This window comes from Vulpes lagopus, chromosome 14 (assembly GCF_018345385.1).
Source record: "Vulpes lagopus strain Blue_001 chromosome 14, ASM1834538v1, whole genome shotgun sequence".
NCBI classification, from domain to species: Eukaryota; Metazoa; Chordata; class Mammalia; order Carnivora; family Canidae; genus Vulpes; species Vulpes lagopus.
In genome coordinates this window covers 18,519,309-18,540,635 of record NC_054837.1, presented here as the reverse complement: position 1 = coordinate 18,540,635, position 21,327 = coordinate 18,519,309, and the positions used below count along the sequence as shown (strand labels likewise).

Below are 21,327 nucleotides of genomic sequence, written 5' to 3'. Positions count from 1 at the left end.
ATGATGCATCTCTTCCAGCAGATTGTAAGCTGCATGAGAGCTAGGGCCAGTCTCCTTGCTCACTATTGTCTGCCATGTCTAGCATGATGCCAAGCATGTGGTCAAAGATTAATAAATACTTGAATAAATGCATGATGAATGACAAGGATTAAAGACCTACTCAGCATTCACAGTTGAGTGTATGTGCTGTGTGTATAACCCTGTGAGTGCTAGTAACTGAATTCTCAGTGAATTGTGTGTCTTTTATGGGTTGTGGACTGGATCCCAGTGAAAGAAACATTTCATATCCACTTGTAGGCTTTAGATTATAATAGGATCTCTAGAATAACATCTTTTGTTAGTTGTCCATTTTATAGATGAAGAAACCAACAACCATAGTACAAAAATAATTTAGTGGTTAAGGGACTATGTCAGGATAAACTTGTGTCTTACATCTAAGCCAGAGTTTTCCTTGTCTCTCTGTTCCCTTGAAACATTGTCAGGAGTATATGTTTACTTACCGCCCAGGGTATAGGGTATTAAAAAGGGAAGACAGATTATTCAGTGAAAGGTGATTACTTTGTCTTTTGACATTGCTAGTTTTGCCTATGACCAGCCCTATGAGAATGTTCATAAAAATGTCTCTTTTTTTTTTAAGATTTTATTTATTCATGAGAGACAATAAGAGAGAGGCAGGCAGAGACATGGGCAGAGGGAGAAGCAGGCTCCATGCAGGGAGCCTGATGTGGGACTTGATCCTGGGACTGTGGGATCACGCCCTGAGCCAAAGGCAGATGCTCAACTGCTGAGGCACCCAGGCGTCCCAAAAATGTCTTTTAAAGACCCCCAAAAGATCTGGGAGTCCAGTAATTTCATTTCCTAGTACAAGTATAATGGCAAAGAATTGTTAGAATTTTATACCAAGAGTAACTCCATCTGACTAAGCGGTAGAAACAGACTTAACAAGTTTGAACAGTCATACATGGTGTGCTTTTTACCAGTTGTTGATAAGAGAAGTAGGTCATTGGTATAGAAAGAGTATTTCAAAACACATTCATCATTAATTTTTTAAGTGAGATTGCTGGGTCAGTCATGTTTGTAAAAGTTCTGCTGTTGATATGAGAACTCTTGGGATTAATTTGGCTCTTTGATGAGAAGAGGTTCAGCTTCTGAGATTAGTCTCCTGTGGTGCACTTGAGGGAGATGGCGCAGCCTCGAATCTGATCCATAGTGTTCTGGCAGGTAGGGGGCCTGCCTCTCTGTCTCTGTGATGGAGGTTTCTCACGCAATTCTTTTTCAAAGCTCCAGGATGGGGAGAGGTGGTTGTATTTAAGAAGATGCTGGTGATAAGCAGCAAATTGGAAGAGTATGAAGGATAGTAAACAGATTATCTTTGCATATGATCGTAGGAAAAGAATCTGCTTATTTTGATGGTGCAATAATAAAAATATATTTCTGTCATTGAAGAGCCAGAGATGACCTCTAAAACCTTATAATCTCATGATTTAGCAACTGTAATATTTCTGTAATGTCATTACTTATTATATCTTAAGTGAGTTACAGGTCCTATTAGTGAGTGCATCTTTTAGTTAATAATGAGTTTCTCTAGTGCAAGAGAGAGTTAATTTGAAAATTTTTAGTTTTTGAATTTGGGACCTTTATATGTTGGTATTTTGCTGTTCATATGCTGATTACTTTTTTTTAAGATTTATTTATTTATTCATGAGAGACACAGAGAGAGAAGCAGAGACACAGGCAGAGGGAGAAACCAGCTCCTCCTAGGGAACCTGATGTGGGACTTGATCCCGGATCTAGGGATCAGGCCCTGAGCCGAAGCAAGTTGGTAAAATGAATACAAAATTGCAAAAGATGAAAGAGTTCTTTGCTTAGAAAGCTTTAAAAAGTACAAACCTGTTCATTTTACCTCACCTTTGAGAAATGGTCCTTGATATAGATTTCTAGCTTTTTACCCATGTCTTTTTGTGCTGTTCTCTTAGACAATAGAGTGCATAGTCCTCTGGCATTAAGCCTAAGGGTTTTCAATCAGAAGTAAAGATTTGCTTCTTTTGGCATATTTAATGCTGTTTGTCTCTCTGTCTTTGAATGTTTACAGCCAGTTTCTATATTTTATAAAATGTGAGCAAATGCAGTTTCATACTTAAATTACACAAGCAGGCTATGTGGAACCTTGAACTGTCGAAGCAGCACCCCCACAAAAGATCTCTGAGTGGCATTATTGGCTGATGTGGGAAAGCCAAATTGCATGTGTGATGGGGAGTTTATCATTGAAAAAGTATGAAAGTTCATGGGGGTAGAAGGTTGAACTGGCCTGTACTTTGTGGTTCAAGGTCATTGTGTCTCTCCAGAAAAGTCTTTTATCTTTGGTCAAGTCACATAATGTTTCTGTGCCGAAAATGAAGGGCCTGGAATTGATGAGCTTTGAAACCTTTTCCACTCTAGGCTGCTGTGAGGAGTGAGCCTGGATGCTTCTTGGTGGATCTTATTTGTGCGTGTGTGTCTGCCCTGCCCTTCCCCTCCCTCCCTCCCCCCCTTTCTCTTTCTCTCTTTCTTTTCTCTTTCTTTTCTTTCTTTCTTTTTTTCTTTCTCTTATTCTTGGAAAGATTTAAAAACTAAAATGATAATGGATCATTGAATTGAAACAAAGCACATTTATAATTAATGCCTCCTTCTTGGCATTCTGCCTATTACCTGGATGAATAATGGTAATGGAAGGAAACTACTTGGAAGGCAGGAATAAGGATGAATTTTCCCCCTTTGTTCTTACCATTCTTGATGTCATAATAAATTGAACCAACATCAAGGTTGTTCCATACTTGTAGTCAGTTCTCTTAAGTGGTCAGCTATTTTTCTAGAGAAAAACCATTTTTTCCCCAGCACCTCAGTGTCATTAGGGGAGTTCACATCTCTTTGAGCCGTAGCTGCTGTGTAATGAGGTCTGTTGTGTATCTGACTTTCTGTTGTGCTTTTGAAGAAATGTTGCATGTGGCCTTTTTTCTTCCTTTTTAAAATTCTCATTTATTTATTTTTAAAGGTTTTATTTATTCATGAGAGACATAGAGAGGTACAGGCAGAGGGAGAAGCAGGCTCCCTTCAGGGAGCCTGAATTGGGACTAGATCCTAGGACCACAACCTGAGCCAAAGGCAGACGCTCAACCACTGAGCCACCCAGGCGCCCCTTTTTTTCTTCTTTTTTAAAACAACTTCTATTAAAGTAGGTAAATTAGGCATATTTTTTTTTTCTTGGAACATGTCACATATGAATCTGTTAATTAAGGAATTGGATGCAGTGAAAATGATTTGTCAGATGAATTCTAGTGTCACTGGTAGATTTTTGTTTAAGAAAAAATAAAACAGGATGCCTGGGTGGCTCAGTGGCTCAGCATCTGCCTTTGGCTCAGGTCGTGATCTCAGGGTCCTGGGATCTAGTCCTGTACTGGGCTCCCTGCAGGAAGTCTGCTTCTTCCTCTGCCTATGTCTCTGCCCCTCTCTCTCTGTCTCACAGGAATGGATGAATAAAATCTTAAATAATTAAAAAAAAAAAAAGAACGAAAATTAAAAACAGCTCAGCCATCTCATATCCAGAAATGATGAATGTTGAATTTTTGTATTTAATCGGAGCACCTCCCATATTTGCTTTGGATGTGTGCTCTCTTGTGAATGTGTATTCTACATAGGCTTACATATTCCAGAATGAACTCTGGATGTGTATTCTCTGTAAGCGTACATATTCTAGAATGAACTCTGACATTCTTAAAAGCAGTTTTAACTTTTTGTATTGCCATTTAAAAGCTGATTTTAGGACATATCCTCATCTGCGATCTTACTTGTCAGTTTCTCTTAAATAATGCATCCAATCTCTCCCATGTTGAAAAATGCCTGCCATTAAAGCAACAATTTAGAGGGAACATGCTCTTTCCCTGTTGGGATATTCTGGAGTCTTCCTGCAGTTGTTGCTGGCTAGGGAACACTCTGTGAGCACTGGAGTAATTGATGCTCTGGAGTAGTCTCAGTAAATGTGCTGGGCAGGATTTTACTACTAGTAGGGGTTTTCCTGTATGTGTTCCTAGCAGGATGTGTTTCCTTTCATATGAACCATAGAAATACATCTGCTGGAATCTTTAAACAGATAACTTCTCAATAAACAGGAAAATGTCAAAATTGTGGTCATTTTTTATGAGATTGATGGAAGTAGAGAATAGAGAAAATGTAGTAACATTTACTCAGGTGTGTTGAGTGTATTTTATTTGGTACCATTACAGTATAAACACCCTGTCTTGTCTACATTTTTTCATCCTAACACCCAACACATTTCTTGTATGGCCTATGGAATAAATTTTCTAGGTGTAGCTTGGCAGGACCAGAAGACTACACTCTCGTAGAGGTTGAAGATTATTAACTGGCTGTAAGATGCAAATTTTATTCTAAGTATGATTTTTAGCAAACTTTCCTCTAACACTTATAAAATAAGTTTGGGCCACATGGGCAGCTCTGTCGGTAGAGCATGTAACTCTTGATCTCAGGGTTTTGAGTTCAAGCCCCATGTTGGGTCTAGAGATTACTTGTAAAATCTTTAAAAACTAAAATAAGTCCCTAAACTATAGAGATAGACCTTATTTTTAACAGCTTGTTCTTGGTTAAGATGATGACCCAACATGTAAAGAAAATTTTGTGTGTGTGTGTGTGTGTGTGTTTTGCTTCCTTAGATAAACTGTTAAGCATTGGGAATGTCAGTAGTCAGCTTTTAGATTTTCTTTATTTGAAGCAAAAACAGGAGTATATTATCAACTCATTAGAAATCTTTGTGGAAGTGTAAATTTATGCAGCCACTATGGAAGTTCCTCAGAAAATTAAAAGTAAAATTACCTTATGATCCAACAATTCCACTTCTGGGTGTTTATCCTCATGTTCATTATAGCATTATTTATAATAGCCAAGAATTGGAAACAACCTAAATGTCCTTCAACAGATGAATTGATAAGATGTGCTATTTATTCTCTCATGAATAAATAAATAAAATCCTTAAAAAAATGCAGGGGAGTTGAGAAGTTGAGATAGGTCTTTTTTTTTTTCCTTTGAGGGGAAATTGAAGTATAGTAAGTACCATGCTGAGGTATTTATGAGGAGAACATAATTAAAAAAAAAAGATTTATTTATTCATGAGGCACACGCAGAGGCAGAGATACAGGCAGAGGGAGAAGCAGACTCCCTCCAGGGAGCCTGATGTGGGACTCTGGATCATGTCCTGAGCCAAAAGCAGATGCTCAACCTCTGAGCCACCCTGGCATCCCACTTGACAGATATTTTTAAAAACATCTTGTTGAGATATAGGGTAGATTTTTGAACAACATGGAGGTTAGGGGCAGTGACACCCTGCACAGTCAAAAATCTGTATATAGGGATCCCTGGGTGGCGCAGCGGTTTGGCGCCTGCCTTTGGCCCAGGGCACGATCCTGGAGACCCGGGATCGAATCCCACGTCGGGCTCCCGGTGCATGGAGCCTGCTTCTCCCTCTGCCTATGTCTCTGCCTCTCTCTCTCTCTCTCTGTAACTATCATAAATAAAAAATTAAAAAAAAAATCTGTATATAACTTTTGACTCCCCAAAGACTTTATTAACACCCTACCGTTGACCAGAATCCTTACCAAGAATAGAGTCAATTAACATGTATTTTGTATATGTTATATTCTGCATTTTTACAGTAAACTAGAGAAAAGAAAGTGTTACTAAGAAAATTATAAGGAAGAGAAAATACATTTACAGTCCTGTACTGTATGTATTGGAAAAAAAAATCAGCAAGTGTACCCATGCAGTTGAAACCCATGTTGTTCAAGGGTCGACTGTAATCCACATACCATACAATTCACCCATTTAAGGCATACAGTTCAATGGTTTTTAGTATACATATTCACAAATATGTGAAACTATCACCACAGTCAATTTTAGAATATTTTCATACTTCAGAAAGAAACTCCGTACTTGTTAGCTGCAACATTTTATTCCCCTGTTGTCATCTCCCTTCCCCTACCCCCTACAAAGCAACCACTAATTTACTTTCTATATCTGTCAATTTGCCTATTCTGGACTTCAATGTGAATGGAATCATACTATGTAGACTTTGGGGATTGAGATTTTGTGATTATATCAGCATAATTTTAAGGTTCATCCAAGTTGTAGCATATATTACTACTTCATTCCTTTTTATTGCTAAATAATACTTAACTGTACACCACATTTTGTTTTCCCATTCATCTAAAGGGTATCCAGCCTATTGGTTGTTTCTACCCTTTGGCTATTGTGAATATGCTGCTAAGAACATTCATGTACAGATACTTGAATACCTGTTTTCAGTTCTTTGGGGTATATTTCTAGGAGTGAATTTCTGGGATCTCTGGTAACTGTTTAATCATTTCAAAAACTGCCACCAGTGCTTTCCAGAACAGCTCTACCATTTTATATTTTTCACTAGCAGTGTATGAAGGTTCTCATTTCTCTGCATCCTCATCAACACTTGTTATTCTCTTTTTGATTTTAGCCGTCTTAGTGGGGCATGAAGTTGTATTTCTTTGTGGTAGTGATTTACATTTCCTTAATACTAATGATGTCTAGTATCTTTTCATGTGCTTATTGGACATTTGTATATTTTCTTTGAAAAAATCTATTCAATTTCTTTGTTCCCTTTTAAATTGAATTCAGTTTTGGTTGCTTAGTAGGGGTTGGGGGAGGGGAGATGACACAGGGGAATAAAACGTTAGAGCTAACAAGTACAGAGTTTCTAAAGTATGAAAATGTTCTAAAATCTGTGGTGAAAGTTTCACATATTTATGAATACATATACTAAGTTTCTCTAATTGAATTGTAGGAATTCTTATGTATTCTAGATACAGGTGCCTTATCAGATACATGATTTGCAAAAAATCTCTTGCATTCTGGTGGATTGTCTTTTCACTTTCTTGATGGTATCTTTTGAAGCACAAAGGTTTTTAACTTTGAGAAAATCCAGTTTATCTACTTTTTATTTTGTTGCTTGTGCTTGGTTGTGTCATATCTAAGAATCCTTTGTCAGATTCAAGATCATGGAGATTTACTTCTGTTTTCTTCTAAGACTTTCATAGTTTTAATTCTTTTATGATTATGTCTTTGATCCATTTTTTTAAAAAATATTTATTTATTTATTAATGAGAGACACAGAGAAAGACATAGGCAGAGGGAGAAGCAGGCTCCATGCAGGGAGCCTGATGTGGGACTCGATCCTGGGACTCCAGGATCACGCCCTGAGCCAAAGGCAGATGCTCAACTGCTGAGCCACCCAGGCGTCCCTCATTTCCAGATTGTTAGGAGTGTATAGAAATAGTCGATTCTTGTGTTTTGATCTCTTATCCTGCAACCTTGCTGAACTTATCCTAATAGTTTTTTGGTGGCTTCCTTAGGATTTTCTATATGTAAGATCATGTCATCTGTGTACAGAGATAGTTTCACTTCTTTCTTTACAACCTGAATGCCTTTTATTTTTCTTGTTTAATTGCTTTGGCTAGAACTTGTAGCACATTGCTGAATAGTAATGGTAAGATTAGACATTGTTGTCTGCGTCTCCATCTTGGAGGGAAAGCATCTTTCATCATTGAAAATTGTGTTAGCTGTGGGAATTTTGTCTTGTTTGGAAGTTTTGTTTTTGTTTTGAGGAAATTTTCTTGTATTCCTACTTTGTTGAGGGTTTTTATCATGAAAGTGTTGGATTTTGTCAAATGCTTTATGTGTGTGAGATGATTGATTTTGTTTTTATTCAATTGATGTTACATTATTTGATTTTCATATGTTGACTCTGCCTTGCAATTCTAGAACAATCCCATTTGGTCATCGTGTATAATCCTTTTCATAGGTTGCTAGGTTTGATCTAGTATTCTGTTGAGGATTTTTGCAACTGTATTCATAAGACATATTGGTGTTGTTTTCTTGGGATATATTTCTTTGATTTTTGGTATTAGAGTAATAATCTCATAAAATTAGTTTGGAAGTGTCCCCTCCTCTTCTGTTCTTTGGAAGCATTTGTGAAGAATTGGTATTCTTTAAATGTTTGATAGGCTTCAGTGGTGAAACCATCTGGACCTGGGCTTAGTCAGATGTTTTTAATTCTTCTTATAGGTGTCATTCCCTTCATTTTATAGAAGAGGAAACTGAAGCTCAGAAAGGTTAAATAATTCACTAATAAATGGCAAAACAGGGATCTTAATCCGAATGGCTTTATGTCAAGTTCTAGGATGGTTACAATAGCTGACATTTACCTCGTAGTTATGTATCTAACCAAACAAGGTGCTCTGACGTTAATCTCCTGCTACAATCCCCACATCAGGTGCTTATTTAGTAATAGCTTCATATGTATTGTACCCATTTTCGGATAGAGAATCTGACACTAACTTGCCATACTGAATCTTGGCCAGGAAACAAATGATACAGCTCTGCTTCTCACTCAGGAGGCTGTCTGACTCTGGAGCCTACCCTCTTAATTGCTTTTCTCTATTGTGTGCAGTAAAAGCAACTGTGCCATATGTGGGCGGCTGAGCCCAGGTCAGGTTCGACCTTGGATGTGAATGGGCTCACACCGCCCTTCAAGTTCCACTTGGACATACCTGGCTCATTCAGCATAGTGCTGTATAAGTACTACTGCCTTTTCTCACTGTGCTATGTAACTGACACTCTTCTCTTTGGTTGTAGCGAAAGAACCTGTATATCATTTTGACTCCATGTGGTCAGGATAAAAGTAAGTTGTCACTGTGAGTAATATAGAAATGACTTTTAAAGGTATTTTAATGTGGACATCAGCCAGCAGATTTACATAATGTCTTTCAATGAGGACATTCAAAGCACTTTACATGTTTATATTAATATTCATATTGTTGGTGAGATTAGATGGTATCTAGCCTATTTGCATAAAGAGGAAAAATTGTCTTCATTTTTTTTTTTAATTTTTTTTTTTTTTAATTTATTTATGATAGTCAGAGAGAGAGAGAGAGAGAGGCAGAGACACAGGCGGAGGGAGAAGCAGGCTCCATGCACCGGGAGCCTGATGTGGGATTCGATCCCGGGTCTCCAGGATCGCGCCCTGGGCCAAAGGCAGGCGCCAAACCGCTGCGCCACCCAGGGATCCCTTGTCTTCATTTTTTACTTAAAGGTCCTCTTCAGGGGCATCCTGGGTGGCTCAGCCTTCGGCCCGGGGCGTGATCCTGGAGACCTGGGATCGAGTCCCGCATCCGGCTCCCTGCGTGGAGTCTGCTTCTCCCTCTGTCTGTGTCTCTCATGAATAAATAAATAAAATCTTAAAAAAAAAAAAAGGTCCTCTTCAAATGCCCATTCACAATTCAGGGGAGGCACAAAAAGCTGACCTGATGCCTTGTGTGGGTGGAAGGGCCCATTGAGTGGTAGAGCTCACAGAGGCAGGTGAGGTCTCATTTCCTGTAGAGTGGGTGAGTGGTATCCAGGCTTGGCAGCTAGTTGTTTTGGGAGCCCCAGGAGCAAGGGCCCAAGGCTTCACTGTACAGACCCAGATTGTCAGTGGTACCTGCTCATACCTGTGCTCACCTCTGCTAGGTGTTGTTTTATCCAGGGCCAACAGCCTGGCTTCTGCTGAGGCTGGCTTGGGGCAATTGCGTGATCGTGCAGCACTGGAAGGAAGGTATCTGAATGTCTAGCTGCTCTTAATGTAGGCTTTTAGTCAATTTTCTCTGCAGCCTGTTTTCCACATCCCTGTCTAGAGACATACAGCTTTTCTTCTGAGTGCTCTGGGGATTCGCAGTGGGCCTTGGCAGGCATCTTTTGTGAGCCTCTCCTCCTGGGGCACTCAACTGAGTGCAGAACATTCACATTTCAGTCAGTCACATTGCATTCTGTATTCCCAGATTTTCTTGTCACATTTACTCCTTTTTTTAAAAAAAAAATTTTTTTTTTTAAGTAATCTGTACACCCAAAGTGAGGCTCGAACTTTTACAATCCTGGGTTAAGGGCCACACTCTCCACCACTGAGCCAGCCAGGCACCCCCACATTTGCTCCTTTGTAGGCTTCTTTCTAGCATTCTTTCTCTTGTCGTTTCATATTACCTACTTTTATTCCTTTACTGGCATTTTATTAGGATTTCAGAAAAGAGTGGAGATAAATATCTTTTGTAATTTTTTAAAAAAGATTTTGTTTATTTATTCATGAGAGACACACAGAGAGAGAGAGGCAGAGACATATGCAGAGGGAGAAGCAGGCTCTATGCAGGGAGTCCAATGCGGGTTGAGTCCCAGGACTCTAGGTAGGATCACACCCTGAGCTGAAGGCAGGTGCTTAACCTCTGAGCCATCCAGGCGTCCCTCATTTGTATTTCTTTTGTAGATTACCTCTTCATATCCTTTGTATAATTTTCTTTTGGGATTTTCATGTTTTGAATCTGTAAAAACTTTATATATGAGATAACAATAACAACTCACTCTTTTTAACATACGGTGCAATCCTTCCTTTCTTCTCTGTTAACTTTTGAACACTCACTGGAAGATATCAGTGGGGATTCCAGTTTTTACTAACTTGTACAGATGGTTGTATAGGGAAGTAGATCCTGAGACCAGCTGGTTGTACATTGACTTTTGTATGGATGTGATTTTCTTTTCTTTTGGTTTTCACCACCTCATGGAAGCTGTCTTATCCATTCATGTTTGAGAAATATTCATACTGTTTCACAAATGAACACTCTCTGGCCAAGTGGAAGCAAATCATTTGCCATCTTCTTCTACCAGATACTCTAAATGTATGGTCCTGGTAGTCAGCTGGAAAGGTCTGGCAACAGCTGGGCTGAGGAACACGGGTGCTCAGCTGCCTGCCAAGCGTTTGTTGCCTCAGCCCAGCCACATGCCCCAGGCTTGGAAAGAGGCCACTTTTGCACATGCCTTGGAAGGGTAGAAGGAGGCTCTGGCAAATATAAATGATCTCCCTCTGCATTTACCAGTGGGCCCAGAGCCATGAAGAAGACAATCAGAGGGAAGGAATTAGCAACAGCCCACCATGTGTCCTATTTGGCACAAGTAGACAGGTGTTAGCTTTCCTCTGTGCATGATGATCAGGAGTACTGGTTTTCAGCTGAATTGGCAGGTTTGACCATGTTCCATTTCCTCTTCTGTCTTCTCTAGGCTCCTTCTATCCTAGCCAATATGAACAGAATGTCCTGCATATTAGCAGACAGGAAAATTATATTGGCTGCAGTCTAGGAAACCTGGATTAGGTGAGGTCTGGTGATCCCAAACCATGAAGCTTTCATGCACATGTCTCTGGGATACCTAGTGGAATTTGGAGTCTGAAGTGACCCATGAGGAAGCCCAGGAACAGCAGCTTGGTGTCACTTTCCCTTTCCCCAGTCCCCTATTTACTTGGGAAGTAGCTCTGGTGAATGATCAGCTCTGACATGAAAACCCATCCTGATTTTGTTTCCCCTCCCTGAGTTTTTCCTTTCCTCTGACTACTACTGCCGTAATCATTCTGGGACTGTCTCAGACTGGTTTACTCCCATAGTTCAGCCAGGACCTTGCTTCTAGCTTCTTCTATCTAATATGCCCAATATGAGGGACTCCTGGGTGGCTCAGTGTTTGAGCATCTGCCTTCCGGCCCAGGGCGTGATCCTGGAGTCCCGGGATTGAGTCCTGCGTCGGGCTCCCTGCATGGAGCCTGCTTCTCCCTCTGACTGTGTCTTCTGCCTCTCTCTCTCTCTCTCTCCTCTCTCTCTCTCTCTCTGTGTCTCTCGTAATAAATAAAATCTTTAAGAAATATATGCCCAGTATGCTAGTTAGACCTCTTGTCATCCTAAATAGTAGCACTTTTATCACACTATTTTTATTTAAATCTTTGCTACTCTTCTAAGACCTGGCTTTTGACCTTTCTGTTGCCTTAGATTGCTGTTAGCACTTAGCACCAGAAGTCTTGTTTTACGTTGCTCTGATATTATTCCTATTCCGGAAGGCTCTTGAAGACAAAGATTGTTGCTTATGTCTCTTGAATTTGCCACTACACGTAGCCGGTCTTATGGAAACACTCGTAAGCAGGCACAGTCCTCAGCAGAGTGCCAGTATCTGGGGAAAATGCTTAAATACTGAAAAAAGTACCTTGACAGACTGAGGAAAAAGCCATAGTATCATAATTTTTGTGGAGGATTTGCTTTAGCTTCAAATTCACCAGATAACTTCACTTTGGAGTTTCCTTATCTATTAAAGAAGAAGGTTGGAGTGAATTGTCTTTCAGCTCCCCCACCCAACCCTGAAAGGCTAATTTTCTTTCATTCTTTGTCTTGATCTTTCTCCTGAAATTAAAACTGATGAGCAGTTTCTGGATCTTGAATTAGGAATTTTTCATTTCTTTGTAATTCTTTCCCTGACGCATTTTGCAGTTTTCTCTGGGTATGTTCTGCTAAAGGAAATTTGGATTTGCCATTTGGCTACTTTTTAGGAGAGTAGACAAAATGCCGTATCATTCTGATTTTTTTCCCCCTTCTTGGATTAATGTACTACTTTTTGCTCTTCCATAGACACAATGAGGCGAGTGGTACGACAGAGCAAGTTTCGGCATGTATTTGGACAAGCAGTGAAAAATGACCAGTGTTATGATGACATCCGGGTTTCTCGAGTGACCTGGGATAGTTCCTTTTGCGCTGTCAATCCCAGATTTGTTGCCATAATCATAGAAGCAAGTGGGGGAGGAGCGTTTCTTGTGCTCCCTTTGCACAAGGTAAGTAAACTGACTTACTATTCTCTTGGTAATCTTGATTTATTTTATAATAGATTGACTTTGGGAATTGACAGTTTACTAAGAATTGTGTGATTATGGAGACCATTAGACTGATGTTATTGAGGTTTAGTTCCACATGCTTCACTAATCACATCAGTTTTTCTCTAACAGAATCATTAAACAAAATGGTGAACTCTGTTCTGGGTGTTGCCTTCCCTGGATGAAGAGATTATTATAGCGATGCTATCTATGAGCATGGGCAGGCACAGGCATTTTATGATTTGCTTAGTAATCATCCACTTTTCACAAAAGTTTTTCCCAAAAGTTCAATTGTTAAAGTAAACAGGATTTTTTTTTTTTTAAGATTTTATTAGAGAGCACGTGCACTTGTGAGGGGGTTAGGGGAGAGGGAGGGGAAAAAAGAGTCTCAAGTAGACTCCATGCCTAGCTCAGAGCCCTTCACGAGGGGTTGATCTCATGACCCTGAGATCATAACCTGAGCCAAAATCAAGAGTTGGACATTCAACTGACTGAGCCATCCAGGCACCTGAGCAGAGATTTTTAAGTTAATCTTCTTCCTCTTCTCCTCTTTTCTTCTCGTTCTCCTCCTCCTGTGAAGTCATAAAGACTGAGACTTTTTGGTTTTTTGAATGGTAAGTGGGATGAGACCTTAAGAAGATGTCCCCAAACAATGCAGGTTTCAAGTATGGACTAGACTAAATTTCAGCATAGAATCTGAGCAATGCAAATAAGTGGTAGAAATAAAGGATCTTTACTGAAAATTGTAATATGTGATCTTCAACCTTATTGGTCTTCCCAGTCTCCTGACTTTATTCTTCCAGAGAGCCCTCTCCAATATGGGGGAGAACATAGATCTGTGAATTTCTGACTGTTCTTGAATATTGTAGATAAAGCTTAGTATTTGCTTTAACAGGAAATCCCAGGATGGTAGATAAGTGGAGGGTGGGACGGAGGGTGTGAAGAGAGAAAGAGTGAGCCTGGAAAGAATCATTTTCTAGTTGGCTTCTAGGAGGAAAATAAGTTTGGTAGGTCCTGAGCTCTAATGATAAGGGCTCAGTACTGGTGAGGATGCAGGTGTTGGGTCACATTACAGCTGTTTCCACTCTGCCGAGAACATTGGGTCTCCATGTGTCTGAGCCATGTATATTAGGGGTACATCTTGTCATAATGGACCGTGTGATTCTGAAAGTGGTTACAGTAAAGTGAGTTTCTGTCAAAATGTTGTTTCCCATTATATTTTGACTTTTTTCCCTTGGGAAAACTCCCAGTTCCCCTATATTTTACTTCCTCTCGGATGCTCATGACTGACTTATTTTAACATCTGATTTTTACTTCAGTGGCCAGATTGATGTGATATTATACAATAGGACCATCTTACTACAGAAATAGTAGATGGATGCCTTTAGGGAACAAATTTGATAAGCGTTCCCAAACATACCTTTTTACTGGCAGAGTTGTTGGTTATATTTTAAAGGAGAATCTTTTCATGAAGTCGAAATTTAATTTTCTACTTGGATACTTTTTTAAGATTTTATTAATTTAAGAGAGTGAGAGAGAGCACAAGCAGGAGAAGTGGCAGGCAGAGGGAGAGTGAGAGGCAAACTCCTCACCAAGCAAGGAGCCTCATGTGGGTCTTGATCCCAAGACCCCTAGATCATGACCTGAGCCAAAGGCAGATGTTTAACCAACTGAGCCCCTCAGGCACCCACCCACTCGGATACTTTTGTTTCTGTGGAGAAAATGCAGGGGCAATAATACATACTGTATTGTAACTGCTTACCTGATTCTACAGTGGGAGTTTGAATTTAATGTCAATTGCATGTGGTGGGTTTTACGGTGGCCATCTGAGAGGACACCTCAGCTTGTCAACTGAGATCAGGCACTGGAGCACCATGATGTGTTTTGGGAGTTTGAGTTTTTATTCTATAGACTGAGGAATACATTTAAGAATGACTTACTAATTTATTTATTTTGCTTCAAAGCCAGTAAAGCCCCAAATAAACTTTTGAATGGCTAATCTACCTCTGAGTTCAGATAGTTCTCTTCAAGTTCCACATCCACAGAAGGCTCTGTGAATCCATTTTGGTTTTTAAAAACCACAGAAGCTTTGAGTTTCATTTATGTCATTTAAGGGAGACCTGTATGTAGTTCCTGAGCCACCTGGATCTTAAGATTTGGTTTTCACTTGTGTTAGTATTTTGTTCTTTTGCCAGTTGTATAGGAATTAAGGTATAAGAAGTTGCTCTAAAAAAGGCCATGTTGGGAAGAAGCGGTAATTTTTGGAGGAGGTTCTAGGGTCTTTTTCCCAGACTATAATATGGTCTATGAGGCTTTGCTCGTTAGATATTAATTTATTTTGGGGACGCCTGGGTGGCTTGGTGGTTGGGCATCTGCCTTCGGCTCAAGGTGTGATCCTGGGATCAAGTTCTGCAATGGACTCCCCGCAGGAGTCCTCTCTGAGGGAGACTTCTGCCTGTGTCTCTGCCTCTGTGTGTCTCTCATCAATCAAGATATTTTTAAAATATTAATATTTAATATTAATATTTAAAATATTAATTTATTTTGGAGGAGGTGACATTGGCATAAACTAAGCCCAACCATTAGAAGTACTTAGTGTTAATGAGTTTTATAAGTGATGGGTTCACATGTACTGTGTGGGATTTTTGTGTATTAAAAGTGTCTATATTTTTGCCTTTAGGGTCAGTGTGGCATAGAAGAACATGGGTCTGGGAACTGGGGAGCCTAGTGGGACATGGATATCCTTCCTATAACTTTAGTCTCTTGACAACTTTGAAATAGTTTTATAATGAGGTGCTGCTTTGGTTTAAAGCAAAGAAAAACCAAGCTCCTACATACAATATGAAGTGATGCTTGAAATTAAGATTGCATGAAATGATACTCTAGGTGTATACTGGGCTCCAGTATGTGTTGATAGCAGTCTGGGATTCCTCTAAACATGAACTGTAGGAGATGGCCATGGTTTTTAATAACCTCTCAGAGACTTCTATTGATGTCTCCCTTGCCCCCTTTTTTTCTGGATACAAATGGGCAGGTGAGTTTTGGTGATGCTTTTGGAGCTCTCTGTATATGTTAATTTTGAATATGCATGTATTGATCTTAAGATACGTTGTGACTCTTCGTTAAAGGTTTCTATTTACAAACATGGCCTTCTGTGAATTTCTCTTCAAAGCTCGTTAGTGTAAGCAGTAAATTGGGCTCATTATTGCTACTTCATGAGGCTGTGGTTAGATTCTGGGGAAAATTGTGATCTCTATAGACTTAAAAAGGAGAGTAGTAGGGACAAATAAGTTAAAACACATACATAGCAAGAAGCAATCTTAGGAATGAATGTATATTTATTTTAAGTGTATGATTTGTGAGGTTTTCATTAAGGTTTTATTAGGGAAGGTGGGATTGTAGGAGGTCACTGCTAGAGGACTACAGAAAGTACTCAGCTCTGAGGTGGGGTGATTTAGATTAGCACACGTGGTTCAGGATCTCTTTTGTAATGCTCCCATCAAGCTGTGGCATGCCATGCTGTCATGACTTTCAAGGTGTGGCTTAATACATTTTCTTATTATTTGGTCTTTCAGAGGATGAATAATAGCGGTCTTGCAGAACAGAAGTTGGCTTTGTGGTTTTGGCTGTAGGGATTTTTCCCCCCACAATTACACAACCTGCCGCATATGGAGAGCATACAGATTTTAGTTCCCTGTGGTCAGTGTACCATGTGGGCACGAACAAGCCTCCCCTCTGTGGAGCAGCTGCACTGGTGATGTGGGATGAGGCATTCCCATCACTGTCGTGAACTGTGGTGGTTCATACACACCTGTGTTTATGGGAAGGTTCATGTATGTGCATGCACATACACACTAAAGCTTCAGGTCACAGTGAACCTGTAAATCCCAACTTAAAACAGAGTGAGAGGAATTCGAATTTTGTGCTCTAGATCTCTTAACATTTACTTGGGTGGAGGATGCACATTGGAGGGCTCCTGTCTTCCCTCATTACTTTCTCCCTTCCCCCTGGGCTATTTTTACTTCGGGTTATTGGAGTGATGGCTGATTTCATCCTCCCAGTAGTTGCCTGTGAGACAGCTCTGCTCTGGGCCAGTATGGGCTGGGTGTGGCCAGGCCTCTGTTTACTCTTTTGGGTCACTATCTCCTCTTCTTCTAGCTTCTGTGGTATAGTTGTACAGTACCTTCTTGTACGCAGTTATGTTTCCCCCATTTGTTTAGGAACTGTTTGTGGGAATATTTCTGACACGGCTTTATGTCTGTGAACTATCTTTTCTTTCTTTTTTTTAAGATTTTATTTATTTATTCATGAGAAACACAGAGACAGAGAGAGAGAGAGAAAAAGAGAGAGAGGCAGAGATACAAGCAGAGAGGGAGAAGCAGGCTCCATGCAGGGAGCCTGACGTGGGACTTGATCCTGGGTCTCCAGGACCAGGCCCTGAGCTGAAGGCGGCACCAAAGTGTTGAGCCACCCTGTCTGCCCTCTTTTCAATTGATCCTGTAGTCTTTGTCAACTAGGGTTTTCTGAAAGAATTCAATCCTACAGAAAATAATTTCAGTAAATATTTTCTTAGTTCTCTCAAGGATGGGACATGCTATGCCTTCTGGATGCATAGGAGAGAAATTAATTCATTACATACATTTGCTGCCTTAGAATGTGAGGACTTCATTTTCTCATAGAACCTGGGTGGATAAGAGCCACTTTTAGAGTTTTTTCTGTCATGTTTATTGAAGAAGAAATCTTGATTCATTTTAGTCAGTATTCTAAGTACCTGTTCTTACTGTTCAGTATCCAACTCAAATGTTACCTCTGATTCACTGAGTCAGTGAAAATCATCTTTTGGGTTCCCTTAGCTGCTTGTGCATGCTCATGGTACCACAAAATGTGTCATCACATTGCAATATAATTGTGTTCTTAGCCACTTAACAGATAAGGGGAGGATGATTATAATTATATTGATCTCTAGACATTGACTTGGTTGGAGGATGCAAAACCAGATGGCTGCTTGTATGGTAGCTCTTGATAAAGGTTCTCCAAAATCTGGCCTTACTCCACTGTGGTAGACCTCCAGGGATCCCCACCTCCTTGTATTCATGCTGTAGTTTGGGTCCCTTCCACATTTAATAGGCCTGAACGATGTAACCACTGGGATATGGTGGGATTGATGGAGTGTGACAGCTTTTTTTTTTTTTTTTTTTTTTTAAGATTTTATATATTTATTCATGATAGAGAGAGGCAGAGACACAGGCAGAGGGAGAATTAGGCTCCACGCAGGGAGCCCAATGTGGGACTTGATCCCGGGACTCCAGGATCACACCCTGGGCCGGAAGGCAGATGCTTAACCACTGAGCCACCCAGGTGTCCCTGGAGTGTGACTTCTGAGAGTAGGTCATGAAAGCATGTTGGCTGCCACTTTGTCTCTTTGGGAAGTACCATGTTTTGAGGACACTCGAGCAGTTTTGTGGAGAGTTCCACAGGACCTCCTGCTGTAGTCCGTGTCAACCAACCAACCCTGTGACGGAGCTGTCTTGAAAGTGCATCTTGCAGCCCTGGCTGACACATGATTCATGAGAACCCTGAGCTAGAACCACCCAGATAAGGTACTTTTGAACTCCTGACCCTCAAACTATGAGATAATAAATGATTATTTTAAGCAGCTAAGTTTTAGGGTAATTATTAAGCAGTACTTGAGAACTGATTCATGTATTCTCAGAATGTAGCACTTGACTCATACTGTTGGGTCACACAATGCATAAATAAATTAGTTACTTACAGTGACCTAAAAGGCCTCTGGTAGTTTTAGGTGCTCTTTCCACATATATCTTAAAATATCTATACAGATATATAAATATATATAGGTATATAACATTGTTAAATAAATCTAAAATGGGGGATCCCTGAGTGGCTTAGTGGTTTAGCACCTGCCTTTGGCCCAGAGCGTGATCCTGGAGTCCTGGGATCGAGTCCCACATCAGGCTCCCTACATGGAGCCTGCTTCCCCCTCTGCCTGTGTTTCTGCCCCTCTCTCTCTCTCTCTCTCTCTCTCTCTGTCTCTCATGAATAAATAAATAAAATCTTAAAAAAAAAATCTAAAATGGATAATTGAGGGATTCTGTACAGTTACAAGAAAAAGTTATATGGCAAGATTTGTTTAACCTATGTTCTATGATACAGTCATATAACCTAAAAAATGTATTATAAGGTTATAGTCACTGTCTTATGTGTAACTTCAAATTATGTTAATGGTTTTTGGGAAGAAGTGTGGCGTGTTAACATTGATGGTGGGACTGAAGGTGATTTTTTTTTTTCTACTTTAGGATTACTGTGCTTTTTCTCAAAATGTTTTATAATGAATTTATTACATGTAAAGGTTATTTTTTAAAAAGTATTATCAGTAGTGCTATCAGGGCATGTATAAAGAGCTAATTGTTCTTTAAACTTTAGTGAAGTCTAAAACAGTACTTTAAAAAAAGTCATATTTATTCATTCACATACTCCTTCCTTAGACATTTGAGTACCTGCTCTGTGCCAGGACCTGTGTTGGGTTTTTGCTCTTAAAAAGCTTTGGTAACAGTTGACCTTGATCTGTCTGATAGGGAGCTATGTGTGTACATAAAGTTCTTTTGACACACTGATGAAAGATGTGTTCCATCTGAGGCTCATAAGTCAAGGAAGATATCACAGAGAAGGTTCTATTGGAATTCAGGTTTCTCCTATATGTAGGAGCTAGGGATGAAACAGAAGAGGAGCCCAGCCAATTTGCTAAACTGATGAGTTTGAAGAGGTGCTCTGTTCTCAGGAGAATGGAGAATGAGGTGGGAGCTACATTCCCCCTCAGATTCTAGGATCTTTGAGTGTGGAGATGAGTGTTTGGTGAAACTGGTCAAATGGGATGTTTGGAAGGATTAAGAGGGGGTGAAAATAGCTTTTTGGTAGAAAAACCTTTTCTTTTGTCCTTTTAGTCCTGTTGCTTCCAGTGTAAATAGTGCAAAATTAGTGTTTTCCTTGATCATTTTATGGAGAAGAACGAGAAAATAAGCAGCACTGTCCTGCATTTTAGGATTATTGTTGTAACTGGATCCACAAAGCATCTTTCCTGTGTCTTCTTCAGGAAAAGGCAACGCTTTCATGTCATCTTCATAAAAATGTAACTCCAAAATGACGTCAGAGTGTGCTTGGAGGGTCCCCTTCATAAATGGTCTTAGCTGTTGCATGGGTGGGCTTGCTGTCCTCCCTGTGTTCTGCAGGTGCAGGGATTGAAGCTCAGACTGAGTGATTGCTCGGGGCTGTGGGGTCTTTCATGAGTCTTTATTTGATTTGTACGTGGGCCTCTGAGTCTTTATTTGATTTGTACGTGTATATTTTTGATTAACATTTTTTCCCCATCTAGTGTGAAAGATTTTTTTGAGGGGGGGACATATAGAAACTGTGGTCTCATTGATACTTAATCCTTGGCATTCTTTCTCTGGGATTAGAAGGGTTAATAACAAAAAACACTAGCTTGCCAGGGCTTTGGCTCTGTAAGCTCAGAGAATTATCTTAAGGTTTGGAAGGTACTGGGTCCATACCCTGCCTCAAGGAGACAGCCAGAGTGATGAAATTGCAGCACTTTGCATTATGGAGGGCTCTGCTAAAGCGCCAGGCACCGTGCTGATGAGTGCCTTCTTTTCATGGACTGGTTCAAAAGGAATGGCAGTCTCCCGATGGTGCTTTTCTCTGTGACATCCCCACCCCCCCCCCCCCCGCCCCCATGTCACTGCCAGCACCTGCTGGATTTGCATTGGCTGCATCTCCCCCTTACTCCCCTTACTGTACTCTGCTGACAGGCAATTTTCTTTCCCACAAATAGCAGTGCTCCAGTTTGGACAAGGGGAGCGGTGCCAGTAGCCCTTTGTACAGATGTGGGCGTTTGGCACATGGTCGCTTTGGTGTTACGGCAGGGAATTTTATTCATTGCCAGTGTCCTGATGTGTCACGGGATGCCCATTCACCGCCTCCTGAAATAGACGCTGTCTGATGCGCTGAGCACCTTGAACTGTCAATTGTATGGGCCGTGAAAGGCTGCAAGGCAACGGGGTGGGGGTGGGAGGGATGCAGGGGGACGGCACCAGGTGCAGAACAATGACTTCCAAATTATGTCACGAGCTGCCAGCAGCACGAGCACTGCACGGCCTCATTACCACATGAAGTGCCACAGAAGGGCCCTTTCATTTTCTCCCAGGGACTGTTTTCCACAGTCCTGCCATGGGGGCTTTTAAGGGGGATACCCTGCTCACCCCCATTTAACAATGAAGCACAAAGTCCTGGCAGAACGAACCTCACAATGTACCCTGGGGCTATTTTTGATTACAGTGAGTGGCTGTGACTCAGAGTGTGCCCTGGCAGATGCCGGCTTCCCCCTCCCCTCTGCACCCTCCTCCCCTGGAGATGAGCAGGCAGCCTGTCCTTTGTACGTTTCCTTGGCCGACTTCTCCTGCCGCTGCAGTTTACTGATATGTCCACAGCAGCCGGCCTGTAGGGCTGACAGGGCTCTGACAGTGGTTTTTACC

General features: G+C 40.7%; 1 protein-coding gene across 3 annotated transcripts in view; it reads left to right on the top strand.

Moving 5' to 3' along the window:
* The window catches only part of CORO1C (coronin 1C), a 74,291-nt gene that overhangs the window by 14,123 nt on the left and 38,841 nt on the right, over positions 1 to 21,327 (top strand). For 2 of the 3 annotated variants that reach the window (XM_041728775.1, XM_041728776.1), the window contains exon 2: positions 12,540 to 12,739. In XM_041728775.1, coding sequence (XP_041584709.1) covers positions 12,545 to 12,739 — 195 coding nt within the window. In that variant the 5' untranslated portion in view covers positions 12,540 to 12,544. Of the gene's footprint in view, positions 1 to 8,731; positions 8,756 to 12,539; positions 12,740 to 21,327 lie in introns of those variants that run through there. The other variant, XM_041728777.1, reaches the window with a different exon arrangement.